The sequence below is a fragment of the Neoarius graeffei genome, chromosome 9, assembly GCF_027579695.1.
Source record: "Neoarius graeffei isolate fNeoGra1 chromosome 9, fNeoGra1.pri, whole genome shotgun sequence".
In the NCBI taxonomy this organism is placed as follows: domain Eukaryota; kingdom Metazoa; phylum Chordata; class Actinopteri; order Siluriformes; family Ariidae; genus Neoarius; species Neoarius graeffei.
In genome coordinates, this window is record NC_083577.1 from 2893059 (window position 1) to 2911549 (window position 18491).

Consider the following 18491-nt stretch of genomic DNA (forward strand, 5'->3'; position numbering starts at 1 on the left):
ACATACCAAAATGTATCTGAAGACATTTAGGTGCATCATATGAAGCAGAACTTTTAACATTACAAAAATATCACTGAGAGCTATGTCACAGTTTCATTCTTACCTTTTTTCACAGGTGTGGGTGCAGGTGCAGCAACTGGTTCCTTTTCACCATCTGATTTAAAAATATAGCCACATTTAGTCAGATACAGAGATTATAAAGGAAAGAGATGGATGGCTGTCAGTTGCATGCAGGAGGAACACTGAATTATATAGTAATGGGCAGTTCACAAACGGCCAGTATTGAGTAAAGTCCAGAGGTTTTGCACACCAACATGTTAACAGTGGTGCTTTGCATTGTTAAGTGGTTTTCACTACATACCTTTAAAAAAAAAAGAATTTTGACATGTAAGAGGGTAAATGAACTGTATTTCGGTTGTTGAGATAATCCACCTTTGAAAACTTTAGGTTGCTCAAGATGTATTGGATCTTCTTTTGCAGTTGGTTTTGATACATTTAGTTCTTGTGGTGTGGGTACTTCAAAATAATTTAAAAGAAATGTCAGTGAATGGTCACAAGAATACCATATTACAGATGATTCTTCAGCAAGCTATCCAATGAGAATTTAATCTTCTGCTTGTTCTGGTACCTTGTGTGTCTGATATCTTCTTTTCCATGGTCTGAAGATCTTCAATTTTCTTCCTCTTCTCTTGTACTTAAGACAGTTTACGCCAAGTTTAAGAATGCTTCAGAAATAATAATTATATAAACATCCGTGCATTTAAGAATATTTTAAACCTCTGAGGAGGCTAAGAAGTGGATAAAATAGCTTTTAAAACTATGCAAATAGCCACTAAGATGCCACTTCATGGATTTAAGAAGATTCTTATTTTGAAGATGAAGCATCTTGACATCTGGGATTTAAGGATGGAATTTCAGTGGGAAAAGTCATCAAATGTATTGGCTTGGGTGGATGTTTTGGAGACACAGCTGTCTCAGCTATTGGAATGTTGAATCTTGTTACGTAAAACATAATTAAGATGTGAAGTGCAAACGTGACATGAACACGAAGACAGTCACAAAAACCAAGCAAACTGCATTAGTCACACAAGACACCAGATCAAAGCAAACCACATTAGAAACATTTACTCAAGATGACTGAATAATTATTCAGCATTAACTAATAAACGTCCAACTACCTTCAGCAGGAGGAACTTTCTTTGCTGGCGGTGCAACTGCAGGCTCAGGTGGTGCTTCTTTTTTAACTGTGTGTCATTCAAAGTACAGAAAGATAATTAATCAATTTAAGAAGATTGTTATTTTTGAAGATGAATCATTTCTACATCTAGGATTTAAGGATGGAATTTCAGCAGGAAAAGTTGTCTGATGCTGGCTTGGGTGGGTGTTTTGCGGGTGCAGCCATCTCGGCTGTCGATATGTCGAATTTTCTTACATAAAATGCAATTAAGATGTGAAGTGCAAAAGTAACACGAATGCAAAGACGGTCACATAAGACAAGCAGTACAGTATATTTAGACACCAGATAAAAGCAAACCACATTAGACAATACAGAAACATTTACTCAAGATGATTGAATAATTATTCAGCATTAACTAATAAAAGTCCAACTACCTTCAGCAGGAGGAACTTTCTTTGCTGGCGGTGCAACTGCAGGCTCAGGTGGTGCTTCTTTTTTAACTGTGTGTCATTCAAAGTACAGAAAGATAATTAATCAATTTGAGAAGATTGCTATTTTTGAAGATGAATCATTTCTACGTCTGGGATTTAAGGATGGAATTTCAGCAGGAAAAGTTGTCTGATGCTGGCTTGGGTGGGTGTTTTGCGGGTGCAGCCATCTCAGTTGCTGGCATGTCAAATTTTGTTCCATAAAATGCAATTAAGATGTGAAGTGCAAAAGTAACACGAATACAAAGACGGTCACATAAGACAAGCAGTACAGTATATTTAGACACCAGATAAAAGCAAACCACATTAGACAATACAGAAACATTTACTCAAGATGACTGAGTGATTAGTCAGCAATAACTAATAAACGTCCAACTACCTTCAGCAGGAGGAACTTTCTTTGCTGGCGGTGCAACTGCAGGCTCAGGTGGTGCTTCTTTTTTAACTGTGTGTCATTCAAAGTACAGAAAGATAATTAATCAATTTGAGAAAGCTGTTATTTTTGAAGATGAATCATCTCTATGTCTAGGATTTAAGGATGGAATTTCAGCAGGAAAAGTTGTCTGATGCTGGCTTGGGTGGGTGTTTTGCGGGTGCAGCCATCTCGGCTGTCGATATGTCGAATTTTCTTACATAAAATGCAATTAAGATGTGAAGTGCAAAAGTAACACGAATACAAAGACGGTCACATAAGACAAGCAGTATATTTAGACACCAGATAAAAGCAAACCACATTAGACAATACAGAAACATTTACTCAAGATGATTGAATAATTATTCAGCATTAACTAATAAAAGTCCAACTACCTTCAGCAGGAGGAACTTTCTTTGCTGGCGGTGCAACTGCAGGCTCAGGTGGTGCTTCTTTTTTAACTGTGTCATTCAAAGTACAGAAAGATAATCAATCAATTTGAGAAAGCTGTTATTTTTGAATATGAATCATTTCTACGTCTAGGATTTAAGGATGGAATTTCAGCAGGAAAAGTTGTCTGATGCTGGCTTGGGTGGGTGTTTTGCGGGTGCAGCCATCTCAGTTGCTGGCATGTCAAATTTTGTTCCATAAAATGCAATTAAGATGTGAAGTGCAAAAGTAACACGAATACAAAGACGGTCACATAAGACAAGCAGTACAGTATATTTAGACACCAGATAAAAGCAAACCACATTAGACAATACAGAAACATTTACTCAAGATGATTGAGTGATTAGTCAGCAGTAACTAATAAACGTCCAACTACCTTCAGCAGGAGGAACTTTCTTTGCTGGCGGTGCAACTGCAGGCTCAGGTGGTGCTTCTTTTTTAACTGTGTGTCATTCAAAGTACAGAAAGATAATTAATCAATTTGAGAAAATTGCTATTTTTGAAGATGAATCATTTCTACGTCTGGGATTTAAGGATGGAATTTCAGCAGGAAAAGTTGTCTGATGCTGGCTTGGGTGGGTGTTTTGCGGGTGCAGCCATCTCGGCTGTCGATATGTCGAATTTTGTTACATAAAATGCAATTAAGATGTGAAGTGAAAATTGGAACAAATACAAAGACGGTCACATAAGACAAGCAGTACAGTATATTTAGACAGCAGATAAAAGCAAACCACATTAGACAATACAGAAACATTTACTCAAGATGATTGAGTGATTAGTCAGCAATAACTAAAAAACGTCCAACTACCTTCAGCAGGAGGAACTTTCTTTGCTGGCGGTGCAACTGCAGGCTCAGGTGGTGCTTCTTTTTTAACTGTGTGTCATTCAAATTACAGAAAGATAATTAAAGATCTTATTAAGACACAGTTTAATTTGCAAAAGCATTTCAAAGATACGTTCATGCCAGCTATTTACACACACAACCATGTATTAGGGTCGTAAACATATGCATACACAGATAGACCCACAGGAAGACTGACAGAAAGAAAGCATATTAATGCTTCTAACAGAATGTACACACACACACCTCACATACATATATATATATATATATATATATATATATATATATATATATATATATAAAATGATGTTTTCAACAGGTGAAAAAAGACATGCACAAAAAGATATGTTAGTAACTAATGTAAAGTATTCACAAGAGGTGAGATTTAAGACAAGCCAATAGAAATATAAAAGTACCTTCAACTGGAGGAATTTTCTTTGCAGGCTCTGGAGTTGGCTTCTTTTCAACTGTGAAAAAGTATGGGCAGGTTATTAAGCCATATATATAAAAAGGCATTTTCAGAATTTCAAGAAAAAGAAAACAAATTAACAAACAAAATAATACACCTAAAATAAGACAGCATACAGTATCTGATCAAGAATAATTTTATACCTTTGGGAGCAACTTCCTTTTTCAGAGGAATGGCTGGCTTTTCTGCAGGAGCCATCTTCTCTGGTTCAGGCACTTAAGAATATTACATATAAAATAATGTTAGAAGTCATCATTGCTTTAAAATATTAATGTGTGAATCCACTGAGTGATCCAGCAGTGAGATGCAGTGACACATACAGACAATGAAAGGGACAGTGATGGGAAAAGTTTGATTTTCAGATGAAAAAAGCTTGTTTTTAACTAATATAATAGTACAGTGTGATACAACCACATTCAAAAGTGCGTATGGACCATGTTTCAGTCACTCGATCACACTAACAAGACACAGTGAGACTGTTTGATAAAGCAAAATCTCTTTGTGGTGTTAAATGTGCGCAAGAGTGGTTATAAGAGTTCTTGATACAAGAAACACGCAAGACCATATCTCCAATACCTCTCAAACTTGCTGCTATGGGAAGAATAAATTCATGCTGTTGTATAAGATCCATCTTTGAGGTAGGCTTCATGATTTCTTTTTTGTCCAAAGAGTGTTCCTCATAGTCTCGTGTAAGTTTTTCACTGCATGGAAACTGGTCAGTTTTAAGAAATGTAGCATCTTCGGAATCACCCTTTGATGTCTCAAAGGGTGTCAATAGTTTTGTGGAAGCATCTTCCTCAACAATCTCTCGGCATTTGAAAAGACTTTTCGGCAATTCAGTGGTTTCATCTGAGGGTAATATTGCATCCAGTGATTGAAGCAATTTCTTCTCCTGAATACGCTTCTTATCAAAGTAAGAATTCTCCCTTTCCGTTTGCTCTCTGGCTTTGAATGGTTTCTTTGCCATTTGCATGCTTTCACTAAGTTTAGAAACGTGTTCTAATTTTATAATACCCTTCTCATCATCTGACAAGGGTTCAGCCTGCTGATCAGAAACTTTCAATACAGATGACCCATCATCGTCTGACAAAGCTGGAATCATTGATGGTAAAGGTGCATCTTTCAAAGATTCATTGTCTTTAAGTTGTATAATTTTGGGAACTTTGTGAGCCTCACTGTCTCCTTCTGAAAGTACTGGTTCTTCTTTTCTTGGAATGTCTCTCTTTTTGACATCTTCAGTAGATGACTTCTTGATTTTTTTTACAGACAGTTTGACTGGTTGCACAGAGTGGTCCTGTGTCAGCTTCATTTGATATCTTACTTTAGGAAGGATTAATTCTTCTGGGATAACATTGCTATCAAAGGTGTCTACTTCAGGGGGACTTTTTGCCCTTTTACAAAGAATCTTGTTGAAAGAGGTTTCTGCTGTAGAACTTTCTGGTCTCTCATGTACATCTTCTAGATGGAAAGATTTGTGCACTTTAGCAAAAGTAATATCCTTATTAGGAGATACTGATTCCTCCCTTAATGATCTGTGATCTTTGGAGAAAATTTGACTCGTTAATGGTGAAGGCACTTCTTTCAAAGCCATACCTTGTTTGTAAGATTCATAATCTTGAGTTTGCACAATCTGGGAGATTTTTTGGGTCTTGCTGTCTGCTTCTGAATGTCTTGGCACTTCTTCACCTTGAACATCTCCCTTTTTCATGTCTTCTGCAAATTGAGATAACTTCTTGTTTTCTTCTACATCGTGTTTGCTTGGTTGCACAGAGTGGTCCTGTGTAGGTTTTATTTGATATCTAACTTTAGGAAGGGTTAATTCTTCTGGGACAACATTGCGATCAAAGGTGTCTACTTCAAGGGGACTTTTTGCCCTTTTACAAAGAATCTTGTTGAAGAAAGAGGTTTCTGCTGTAGAACTTTCTGGTCTCTCATGTACATCTTCTAGATGGAAAGATTTGTGCACTTTAGCAAAAGTAATATCCTTATTAGGAGATACTGATTCCTCCCTTAATGATCTGTGATCTTTGGAGAAAATTTGACTCATTAATGGTGAAGGCACTTCTTTCAAAGCCATACCTTGTTTGTAAGATTCATAGTCTTGAGTTTGCACAATCTGGGAGATTTTTTGGGTCTTGCTGTCTGCTTCTGAAAGTCTTGGCACTTCTTCACCTTGAACATCTCCCTTTTTCATGTCTTCTGCAAATTGAGATAACTTCTTGTTTTCTTCTGCATCTTGTTTGCTTGGTTGCACAGAGTGGTCCTGTGTAGGTTTTATTTGATATCTTACTTTAGGAAGGGTTAATTCTTCTGGGACAACATTGCTATCAAAGGTGTCTACTTCAGGGAGACTTTTTGCCCTTTTACAAAGAATCTTGTTGAAGAAAGAGGTTTCTGCTGTAGAACTTTCTGGTCTCTCATGTACATCTTCTAGATGGAACGATTTGTGCACTTTAGCAAAAGTAATATCCTTATTAGGAGATACTGATTCCTCCCTTAATGATCTGTGATCTTTTGAGAAAGTTTGACTCGTTAATGGTGAAGGCACGTCTTTCAAAGCCATACCTTGTTTGTAAGATTCATAGTCTTGAGTTTGCACAATCTGGGAGATTTTTTGGGTCTTGCTGTCTGCTTCTGAAAGTCTTGGCACTTCTTCACCTTGAACATCTCCCTTTTTCATGTCTTCTGCAAATTGAGATAACTTCTTGTTTTCTTCTACATCGTGTTTGCTTGGTTGCATAGAGTGGTCCTGTGTAGGTTTTATTTGATATCTTACTTTAGGAAGGGTTAATTCTTCTGGGACAACATTGCGATCAAAGGTGTCTACTTCAGGGGGACTTTTTGCCCTTTTACAAAGAATCTTGTTGAAAGAGGTTTCTGCTGTAGAACTTACTGGTCTCTCATGTACATCTTCTAGATGGAAAGATTTGTGCACTTTAGTAAAAGTAATATCCTTATTAGGAGATACTGATTCCTCCCTTAATGATCTGTGATCTTTGGAGAAAATTTGACTCGTTAATGGTGAAGGTACTTCTTTCAAAGCTATACCTTGTTTGTAAGATTCATAGTCTTCAGTTTGCACAATCTGGGAGATTTTTTGGGTCTTGCTGTCTGCTTCTGAAAGTCTTGGCACTTCTTCACCTTGAACATCTCCCTTTTTCATGTCTTCTGCAAATTGAGATAACTTCTTGTTTTCTTCTACATCGTGTTTGCTTGGTTGCACAGAGTGGTCCTGTGTAGGTTTTATTTGATATCTAACTTTAGGAAGGGTTAATTCTTCTGGGACAACATTGCGATCAAAGGTGTCTACTTCAAGGGGACTTTTTGCCCTTTTACAAAGAATCTTGTTGAAGAAAGAGGTTTCTGCTGTAGAACTTTCTGGTCTCTCATGTACATCTTCTAGATGGAAAGATTTGTGCACTTTAGCAAAAGTAATATCCTTATTAGGAGATACTGATTCCTCCCTTAATGATCTGTGATCTTTGGAGGAAATTTGACTCGTTAATGGTGAAGGCACTTCTTTCAAAGCTATACCTTGTTTGTAAGATTCATAGTCTTGAGTTTGCACAATCTGGGAGATTTTTTGGGTCTTGCTGTCTGCTTCTGAAAGTCTTGGCACTTCTTCACCTTGAACATCTCCCTTTTTCATGTCTTCTGCAAATTGAGATAACTTCTTGTTTTCTTCTACATCGTGTTTGCTTGGTTGCATAGAGTGGTCCTGTGTAGGTTTTATTTGATATCTTACTTTAGGAAGGGTTAATTCTTCTGGGACAACATTGCTATCAAAGGTGTCTACTTCAGGGAGACTTTTTGCCCTTTTACAAAGAATCTTGTTGAAGAAAGAGGTTTCTGCTGTAGAACTTTCTGGTCTCTCATGTACATCTTCTAGATGGAAAGATTTGTGCACTTTAGCAAAAGTAATATCCTTATTAGGAGATACTGATTCCTCCCTTAATGATCTGTGATCTTTGGAGAAAATTTGACTCGTTAATGGTGAAGGCACTTCTTTCAAAGCTATACCTTGTTTGTAAGATTCATAGTCTTGAGTTTGCACAATCTGGGAGATTTTTTGGGTCTTGTTGTCTGCTTCTGAATGTCTTGGCACTTCTTCACCTTGAACATCTCCCTTTTTCATGTCTTCTGCAAATTGAGATAACTTCTTGTTTTCTTCTACATCTTGTTTGCTTGGTTGCACAGAGTGGTCCTGTGTAGGTTTTATTTGATATCTTACTTTAGGAAGGGTTAATTCTTCTGGGACAACATTGCTATCAGTGGGGTCTGTTTCAGGCTGACTTTTTGCCTCTTTAAAATTAATTTCATTGATGGACTCTTTTGCTGTGTAACTTTTTGGTCCCTCATAGACATCTTCCTCCAGATGGAAAGATTTGTGCACTTTAGCAAAAGTAATATCCTTATTAGGAGATACTGATTCCTCCTTTAATGAAACGCTCTTTCTCAGAGGAGTGCTGTGTGTCAATTTTGTATGTGCTTCATCCTTCTTGTCTTTTGCTCTACATTCTAAATTGAATTCTTCACTTTTAGCAAGTGTATCTTTGATAGGTTTATCATCTACATGTTTTGTCAAAAGCACCCTATCAGAGGTCACAGCATCTATTTGTTCATCAGAAATTTGAGGATGACTCATGATTTTCAAGTATGTTTTATTTTCTTCTGCTGGTAAATATGGTTGAAAGGTACTGCTAGGTTTAACGATTTTAGTGTCGTCACAGATAGCTAATGGGCTGTCTCTGACTGGCACACGCTCTTGTAGTACTGTCTGTTCGATTTCTTTTGGATGCCAAAATTTATTCTTTCTAAGGCTGTCTGGTTTTGCTGTGTCCAGAGGCTTTTCATCATCTGTTATCCTGATCTGAACATCTTCCTGACTCTCTGCCTTGAAAATGGGGGACAGCCTGTCTTTTTGAGGAATATCTTGTCTTTCATATTTAGTCCTTGCATCTGTCAAATCAGGTTTACTTTTTGTAAGATCTGCGGGCACACCTATCTGAGCAGTTGTCTCAGGTTTGCTGGCTATAGATTTGGCCCTGCTGATTGGCTGGACATGTCTAGTTGCTAAAGCTTGATCTGTTAGTTCTACTGAAGCTATATTTTTTGCCTGTGGCATGTCTCTTTTTGATGTTACTAAAAGCTCCTTGAGATTAGAATCAGAGTAAATCCCATCCTCAGATAAATCTGGACATCTGCAGGCTAAATTTTCAGGTTTTTCACTATCAACCAATGAGTATAATATTGTTTTTGACCTAGCCTCCTTTCTTTCAAGGTCTTTCACTGGTAAATTAACATCCTTTTGAAAATTCTCATCCATACCATGTTCTCCTGCTTCTCGTTTGCAGACTTTTTCCATACTTCTACTAATACTTGGAAGGTTCTCTAATTGTGGGATCTGATGATCCTCTAAATTAGTTTTATTAATGCTGATCTTTCTCTCCAAAACATCCATGGGTTTTCTGATACCTTCATCTTTTTGATTCAACTCTTTATCAGTTTCTTGAATCTTTTTAATTTTAACATCAACAGGTTCTACTTTGGAAGATTTGTGCTTTACTGAAATATTTTCTTTTGCCATTTTTCCTTCCTTAGTCTCACTCTGGTTATCTGATGAGATGGCATTACTAAGCGTTTGGAAGGGAATTTGAAGATCTTCATTGGCATGTCTGTGGAAAATGTCTTCTTCCAATGTCTCCATCAGTCCTCTCTTTGTGGAGATGGTTTTATTAAGAGAAGCCTCCTCTTCAAGATAGTTGTCTTCACTTATTCTCTCACACGACACTTTTTCTGGCTGTAGAGGTTCTTCTTCATAAGAATCTTTTTCCGTTATAAGTGACGTGAATGGCATTTTCTCTGTAAACACCAGAGACTGAACTTTCGTCTGGAGATTCAAAGAAGATGCTTGGAGTTCTGAGATGTGTATCCAGAAGAAAATAAGATGTTTTAAGAGGCATATATTACATACTACAAGTTGCCAGAAAATTATATTATGTATTTTTGTATCATCTTGACAAAACAAGTTTAAAACCAAAGCCAAACTTCACAATATTTAAATAAAATAAATCATTGTACAGGATCTATGGGTCAAAATACCTCTTTGTGTTGGTGTCTCTTTTCTCTGAGAAGCCATTTCAGCTACAACAATAGATTTGGGTAAGACTGCTTCTGGTCTCATGCTGACATGTGTATCTTTAAAGGACAGTCAAAGTTTTATAGAAGATAAATTACTTACGGATCCAAATTCCTGAATAAAAATTCCAAACGTTTTGTACCATATTGTAGTATTTAAATGTCAACAAAGACTTGTGGGCTGAAATCGAGCCTCAAACTTGCACTATTACACTGCTACTTTTATTACCGATGGTATTTTTCTGTCATTTTAAAAATAAATACATGAAGTTTCTTTCATGTGCTATAGTACACATGCTAAAATGAAACACCATAAAATATTAAATGAGACTAAATGATGATTTGTTTACATTCAGAGACACATTCAACATTTTGTTTGTGACATTCTTACATTTGCATGGGTCACTGAAAAACAACAGTACAATCAAAGCATATACATGCAATGTATATTGAAATCATAAAGCCAAAAGAACAAAGAATGAAAATCAAGAGGTTAAAGAAGAAGATAAAGATGTTTAAAGCTCATGCTCTACCTTGGGCTTGTTTGACCTTCTCTGGAGTGGCAAGAATTGAATCTGGTTTTCTTGGCAGCTCTTCTTTTGGCTCCAAAAGAACTTAAAAGATTTAAATTGGTATTAGGTGCACTATCAAGAAATATGCATAAGAACCCAATAATGTATGATTATGACACAGGCTCATCACCAGTTAAGAGCAGGCTTTTGTACACCTGATTAAGAGTATGTACGCATAAGACAACACATAACGGAAAGATTTTTAGGTCAAGAGTTCATGTTAAGAAAAACATGTAAAGATAAGAAAGATACGGCATGAATCGCCATTCTACCTTTTGCAGCAGTAACACCTTTTTGGAAAACTTCTCTGTCATCCTTTGCAGGAACAAGAGTGTCCTCTTTCTTATGAGGCACAAATTCTTTTTCCTTCAGAGAAGCAGCAGATTTCTGTTGAAATGGGACATCTTCCTCCACTTGAGATTTAACCCCAGGAATCATCACTGCCTTTTTAAGATGAGGTTCTTTTTCAGAAGTAGCAATCTCCATCTTCTTGGACAGAAGTTTTTCAGGCATGGTTGTCATTATATCTGTCTTTTGTGACACTCTTTCTTCTTTCTTTGGAGTTATAAGATCTTTTATTTCCTTTCCAGTATCAGGTGTAATGTCGAGTTTTTGAGGTTCTGTTTCTTTAGAAGTTAAATCAATTTTCTTTCGAAGTAGAACCTGTTCTTTTTCTTTTATTTTTGGCTCATCTGTTACAGTTCGCTGTTCATGAGGCAAGTCTTGTTTTTTAGAAGTTAAAGAAGCGTCCTTCTTTTTAAGCAAAATATCTTCCTTTTCTTCTACTTTTGGCACAAGAGTTTCCTTGAACTTTTGAGCTGCCAATTTCTTTTCAGGAGATAAGACAAGTTCCTTCTTAAGTGGAATCGCATCCTTTATTCTTGGTGCTAACATCAGCTGTTGAGGCTCAGTTTTTTCTTCAGACATTAAGACTAATTCCTTCTTTGTAAGTGAAATGCTTTCCTTTTTGTCTGTTTGTGATACAAGTTCTACCTTAAACTCTTGAGGGACTGCTTCTTTCTCAGACATTAAGGCAACTTCCTTCTTCTTAAGTAGAATACCTTCCTTCTGAACTATTTTTGTTACAGGTACTACCTTAAGTTCTTGAGGAACCATTTCTTCTTCAGATGTTAAGACAAATTCTTTCTTCTTAATTTGGACACGTTCCTTTTTCTCAATTTTTGCTACAGGTTCTATCTTAAGTTCTTGAGGAACCATTTCTTTAGAAATTAAGATAAATTCTTTCTCATGAACACCTGTTCTTTCATCCTTTTTAGGCACAGATGCTACCTCCAACTCTTGAGACACATGTTTTTCTTCATATGTCAAGACAAGTTCTTTCTTCTTAAGTGGAATAACTTCCTTTTTCTCTATAATAGGTACAGACACTACCTTAGGTTCTTGGGGAACCATTTCTTCCTTAGCTGTTAAGATAAATTCCTTCTTTGTAAAGGGAATGTCTTCCATTATCTTTGGTTTCAGCACTTGAGGCACCATTTTTTCTTCAGAAATTAGGATAAATTCTTTTTGCTTAAGTGGAATAACTTCCCTTTTTGGTACAGGTTCTACCTTAAGTTCTTCAGGGACCATTTCCTCCTCTGAAGTTAAGACAAATTCTTTCTTATGTAGAACACCGGTCATTTCTTCTATTTTTGGCACAGGTTCTACTTTCATTTCTCGAGACACCATTACTTCTTCAGTAGTTAAAACTGATCCTTTCTTTTCATGCACAATATGTTGCTTGACTTCTGCCTTAGGCATGGTTATTATTTCTATTTGTTCTTTTTTAGTTGAAATGACCTTTCGTTTAGTGGGCCATATTTCCTCTTCTTCTGCTGTTGGCCTAGAAGACACTTCATCTTCCATTTTTGCTTTCTTCTGAGCAACCTCACGTTGCTCAACATCTTTTTTAGTTAAAATAATATCTCTCTGTTTGTCATACTTGTCCTCTGGTTTCGAGGCAGGCACAGTGTCTATCCCAAATGGTGGCATTTCTTCTGTAGCTTTCTGCTCAGGTATGTATGAAGGAATCTCTGGCTTCTTGAAAGGTTCTTGCACTTTAAAAAGACATTGAAATTAAAGAGAATTCTTCTACGGGTCACCACACTCTTCAGTACTATAAGAGTTTGGCAGTGCAAATATTAATATTTGTCATGCCAGTAAAGAAACTTTTGAATCTGAATTTGAAAGAGTTTTGAACACAAAAACAAGAAGAAGAAACAGGACAAACACAATAATTCAACAAAGCGCCACTTGTTTTCCCCATAAGATTGTGGCTAATAAGAGGACAAAATGACACAGAGACATGAACAGAAGAAGATCTGCTGACATAAAGGTCATTAACTAATACCTTTTTGAAGAGATACTTCCTTAGGAACCACAGTGGCTGGTTCTGGTATAATAGGCACTGCTTGTGGTGGTTCAGGATGAGTTTTGGATGGCTTTGGTTTCTCTTCCTCCACATGAACTTAAAATGACACATACTGTGGTTTTAAGTCACACTTAAAGATTAAACATAAAACAGGCAGAATGACAGAAGATATGCTTCCAAATCAGAAGCTAGACAAACTCACAGCACCACACAGTAAGTACGGTAAAGACACTAAATGTGTTTGGGACAACATTAGACATTAACCAAATAAGACAGTATCAATAAGAGACAAAAACTACCTTTTGGTAGAAGAGGCTCAGGTTTCTTCACTGGTGCAGGTTTCTCTGGCTTGACTTCAGGTTTGGGTTCAGGCTTAACTTCAGGTTTGGGTTCAGGCTTAACTTCAGGTTTGGGTTCAGGCTTGACTTCAGGTTTGGGTTCAGGCTTGACTTCAGGTTTGGCCAGAGGCTTGACTTCAGGTTTAGGTTCAGGCTTGACCTCAGGTTTAGGCTCAGGCTTAACCTTAGGTTTAGGTTCTGGTTTAACCTCAGGTTTGGATTCAGGTTTAATCTCAGCTTTGGGTTCTGGCTTCACCCCTGGTTTAGGTTCAGGTTTGATCTCAGGTTTAGGCTCAGGCTTAACCTTAGGTTTGGGCTCTGGCTTAACCTCAGGTTTAGGTTTGGCCTCAGGTTTGGGTTCAGGTTTTGGCTCAGGTTTAACCTCAGGTTTGGGCACTGGCTGGACCTTAGGTTTGGGCTCTGGCTTAATCTCAACTTTAGGTTCAGGCTTAACCTCAGGTTTTGGTTCAGGCTTAACCTCATGTTTGGGCTCTGGCTTAACCTCAGGTTTGGGCTCTGGCTTAACCTCAGGTGTGGGCTCTGGCTTAACCTCAGGTTTGGGCACTGGCTGGACCTTAGGTTTGGGCTCTGGCTTAACCTCAGGTTTGGGCACTGGCTTGACTTTAGGTTTTGGTTCTGGCTTAACCTCAGGTACAGGTTGGACCTTAGGTTTGGGCTCAGGCTTGACCTCAGGTTTGGGCACTGGCTTAACCTCAGGTTTAGGTTTGACCTCAGGTTCATATTCAGTCTTAAGTTCAGGCTTGGCCTCCGGCATGGACTCTGGTTTTGGCTCAGCAATAGGTGTAACTTTGGGTTGAGATATTTGAGGTACAGGTGTTACATCCTTGCGGTCAGGAACAGCTTCCTTTTTCCTTTCTTCTTTGTCTTCTTGTACTTTAGGTACAGGTGTGATGTCTTTCCTGAACAATGTTATTTCTACTTGCACTTCCTCTTTCTCTGCAGGTATATATGAGGGAACCTCTGGCTTCTTGGATGATTCTTGTACTTTGAAAGAACATTGAAGTTTAGCACAATGCTTTAAGAAAGCACTGTTTTAAGACTTTTGACACAATCAGTATAACATCATAAAAGAGATAAAAGAGAAGAGATATTTACACAATGATTTCCAAGATTCACATCCAGGACATTACCGCTTAGTAATATTATATTGTATATTGTATAAAAGACAACCTAATTATTTTTGTGCATGACGACTGCACGTGCAGTTAATGTTTGTTAATTTGATTTACTTCAAAGTTTATAATGCTGCCATTGTTTTAACAATTAGATTTTACTTAATTGATATGTTTATTGTTTGTATAGAAGAAGTTTTAACAAGAAGAAAACCGGACAAGGACAACAAGTCAACAAGCAGCCACTGAAAAACACAAACAACCCGACATTTTCCCTAAAAGAGCGTGGCTGATGACAATCAAATCAACACAGGTACATTTACAGCAGACAGACATATACAATTATCATGTACAAGTACCTTTCTGAGGAACTACGTCCTTGGGAACCACAGGGATTTGTGCTGGTTCTGGTTTGGTTGGTACTATCCTTGGTGGTTCTGGTTCTGTTGGTTTTGGTTTCTTTAACTCCAAAGGAACTTAAAAGAAGATTATTTTTTTCTTTTAATTCGCACTTCATAAAAGTAGACACTGTCACAAAGAAGATTCACTTCCAAAGTGGAAGTAGGACAAACATACTGCATCAAACAGAGTTAAAGCACACAAAAACACAGCAGGAAGCTCGAGTGACAAAAACTACCTTTGACTGGAGGTGCCTCAACTTCCTTCTTTGGTACAGGCTTCAGTTCAGGCTTTGGTTCTGGCTTCTTTTCAGGTGTAGGCTCAGGCTTGGGCTTCAGCTTGGGCTCTGGTTTGGTTTCAGGTACTGGTGGAGGTTTAGGTGGAGGTTCTTTGGGTTTAGGCTCCGGGACCACAGGTGCTACAGCTTCTGGGACTTTTTATGCAATACAAAATGTTAAGAAGCTGTAAGACTTTGGAAGGCATCATTTTAACAAGGGTGGACAATGTTTTTTGACAGCCATACAGAAAATTATATGTTCTATACAACAGGGAAGAGACTCAATAAGAAATCTGACAAACCAGATTATGACACAACACCAAGGACTATATAATCAGACTACTAAAAGTTATAAAGAGCAGAAGCACAATTATAACCTTATATAGAGAAATACAAAGAGTAGGACAAACATACTGATGTACAAATGTATCGCCAAATAACTCAACTGTGTTTTAACAGACAGAAAAAGATCACACCGTGCATGCCATAGCAGACCGTGAACAAAAATATGAAACAGTCAAAGGTACAACAACAATGTAAACGAAAGACAAAAACTGTACACATAATATTTGATTAGTAAAAGTTAAGAGTGGACAAATACCTTTCTTGGGAGCAACCTGGGTTGGCTGAGGAGCAGGTACCGCTTCAAATTCACACAAAAAAAACCAAAAACAACTGAATTTAACACAAGACCAAATCTTTTACACTTGTATTTCAAACATCTTAGGATCAATATCAGATTAAAGAGAAGATAAGAGTTAAAATATAAACCTTCATATAACTTCACACATATTTTACAAAGAACAAATCAACAAGCTTCGACATACCGTAACAGCACCAAAACTACAACATGAATCAATGGCATTCACAATATTACCTTCTTTAGGAGGAAGTTCTTTCGGTTCTTCCACTTTGAGTGGTATGACTTTTTCTTCTTTGGGTCTCTTAGCTTCGGGTACTTGAAAATGTTTTCCAATATAGTTTTAATATTAGTTATGAAGGATCATGCATTTAATGTAGCCAAAGACAAAAAAATGCAAGAAGCAAGAATGAAAAAAAAAAAAGATCCACTCAAGATACTGGACAAGACCCAAAACTTGTAACGTGACTTTTTTTTTTCTTTTTTACAAAATGCAACATAGCATGGAGAGTTTTGTATACCTTTTCTTGGTGGTTCTATCTTTTCCTCAACTGGTGTAGGTTTCTGCTCTGGTTCCTTGACCACCTCAGGAACTTAAAGAACAATTAATAAATTAGATAAAATCTAGAAACTTTAGGCTAAAAAGTATTCTTGCATGAGCATTGTAAATAAATAATTTAGCAGCCCACAATGACATTTTTATGTTTTACAGACAGACAAATTTTATCATAAATAACATAAAAAAGAAAGAAAGTCAAGACTGACATTAAACCAAAAAATATAGCCATGATAGTGCACATGAAGACGAAACAAAATACAAAAAAAAAAGTTAACTAGACATAAGACACAGAAAAGGTCACGATGACATTAGCATGTTTGCTAGGGATGCATTGATACTGAACCTGGATATTGGTATTGGTCTGACACCATGTTCATTAACTCAGATATTCATAAAAATTCTACTCTATTGATCCAATACCATGTGATACGATGTATTGGTATAAATACACAGGTGATTATAGGAAATCGTGAGGGCTGATTGGTTGAGAGATTCTGGCTATTTCTTGATAATCACCTCAAGCGACTCAGCATCCAATCGCTTCATCACCGTCAGTGAGGAAGAATCACAGATGATGAAAGAAAACGCTGTTCCTAAAAGCACTAAAGATGCTCCGAAGTTTGGTCTAAAACTATTGAAAGGGAAGGTGGGGTTGGGATTTATTTTATCGATTTCACAACAAAGTATTTTATGTGACTCGGCGTAGATAAGTAACACAAGTCTGTGATGCAAAGTTATTACATTTACATGCCGCTTTTGAAGTTTGAAATGAATTACTTTTTAATACAATTAAAAAAAAATCACCTGTGTATTTATAGTAAAACAATTATCTGCCTCAAGCTCAGTGAATATCGGTGAATAATAACCCCGATTTCATCTCAATTATTATTTAAATAATATTGTCTGGCTTTTTTTTTTCATGGTCTATCAGATATATTCCATTCAACGAGCATGATACTGAATGAGTCGAAGACGAGTAGCTGAATGGAATATATCTGATAGACCACGAAAAAATCCAGCCAATATCATTATTATTATTATTATTATTATTATTATTATACATACACAAAATCTTCTGTATTTAAATCTTTCGTATTTAACAAAGCAAAGCTGGCGGCCATGTTTGTTTACAAATTGGCACAGTCGCTTGCTAGTGTGGAAGTTTTACATCTCTGATGTGTGACGTCATGTCTTGACAACCGTGCAATATTGTAAACCATATTCAATGCTCATTCTCCATTGGGTAGAGTGATGTAATACATGTAGGATAAGCGATATGCTAACAACTATTGAGCATGCTATTGAACCAAATGAATGAAACCTGCTGGAAGGGAATAGAACACGTTTTTATTCCATGGAAAAAGTGTCCTGTACTGATAATCATCACAGATATTCACTTTGCCTTTGGCGGATAATTGTCAAATATAAGCCTAGTGTACACTGCAACACTAATGAACAGGCAACATGAAATGATAGCAATTAGACATATTTCAGGACTAATGATCAAAGCAGCCTGCAACCTGTGCTCTGTGAAAATACCAAGGTGAATACAAGTAAGCAGATTAAAAATGAGCATCTTTCAGCCTTTAAGCTGCATTTTTAGAATTCACTGCTAGAAGCACAAAGCAGCAACGGATCTAAACAGAACAGATGTTCTCTGATATCCAGGATTGTTCAAAACCAAAGTTCGTTTCTCATTTCAAGTCAATATTGATATTGGTCGAAAAAAAGTGTTCTGAGTTTTTGTTTGTTTTTTTTATTTCAATATAAGTGATACAAGAGCCTGATGGACCCATCAAACTAAATGAAAAGCGACCCATGGCACAAGGCACATTACTATTACATCACAAATGATCAACAATGACTAATTTGACAACAACATTATTGAATTAAGTCAAAAAATAAGCTGTCTTAAATGCATCCATATTTGGAGTAGTGGGAAATACAGATGTTGGTAGAGAGTTCCACATCCTACTACTTCTAGGAATATAAGAAGACAGATGGTGCTTAGTGTTAGACTTTAGTATGTTCACAGCATGTGGATGGCCACTCAGAGCCGATCGAGTTACTCTTCCTCAGGGTACACCCAGAGCAAGCTTGTACGGTAGTACTCGAGTCCAGGACTCGCACGCTAATTTTAAGGACTCGTGACTTGACTTGAGCACTGATGACTCGGACTTGGACTCGGACTCGTGCATTAACTGCATTCAGACTTGTAAATTGA

The 18491-nt window shown here is 37.0% G+C and overlaps 1 protein-coding gene and 1 long non-coding RNA gene across 2 annotated transcripts in view; both read right to left on the reverse strand.

The window, feature by feature from the left end:
- Positions 1 to 18491, reverse strand: part of ttn.2 (titin, tandem duplicate 2) — a 268706-nt gene that overhangs the window by 144931 nt on the left and 105284 nt on the right. Inside the window, exons 90-99 of the mRNA XM_060928918.1 lie at positions 16261 to 16301; positions 13221 to 13947; positions 12901 to 13017; positions 10823 to 12607; positions 9943 to 10038; positions 4417 to 9759; positions 3984 to 4055; positions 1612 to 1677; positions 1179 to 1244; positions 104 to 154 (exon numbers count right to left, since the gene is read on the reverse strand). Of these exons, the coding sequence (XP_060784901.1) occupies positions 104 to 154; positions 1179 to 1244; positions 1612 to 1677; positions 3984 to 4055; positions 4417 to 9759; positions 9943 to 10038; positions 10823 to 12607; positions 12901 to 13017; positions 13221 to 13947; positions 16261 to 16301 (8364 nt within the window). The remainder of the gene's footprint in view (positions 1 to 103; positions 155 to 1178; positions 1245 to 1611; positions 1678 to 3983; positions 4056 to 4416; positions 9760 to 9942; positions 10039 to 10822; positions 12608 to 12900; positions 13018 to 13220; positions 13948 to 16260; positions 16302 to 18491) is intronic.
- LOC132891427 (uncharacterized) lies at positions 2042 to 2542 on the reverse strand. Its single transcript, XR_009655321.1, has 2 exons — positions 2473 to 2542; positions 2042 to 2110 (listed from the first exon to the last, which is right to left on the reverse strand). It is a non-coding gene; the product is annotated as an uncharacterized LOC132891427 (long non-coding RNA).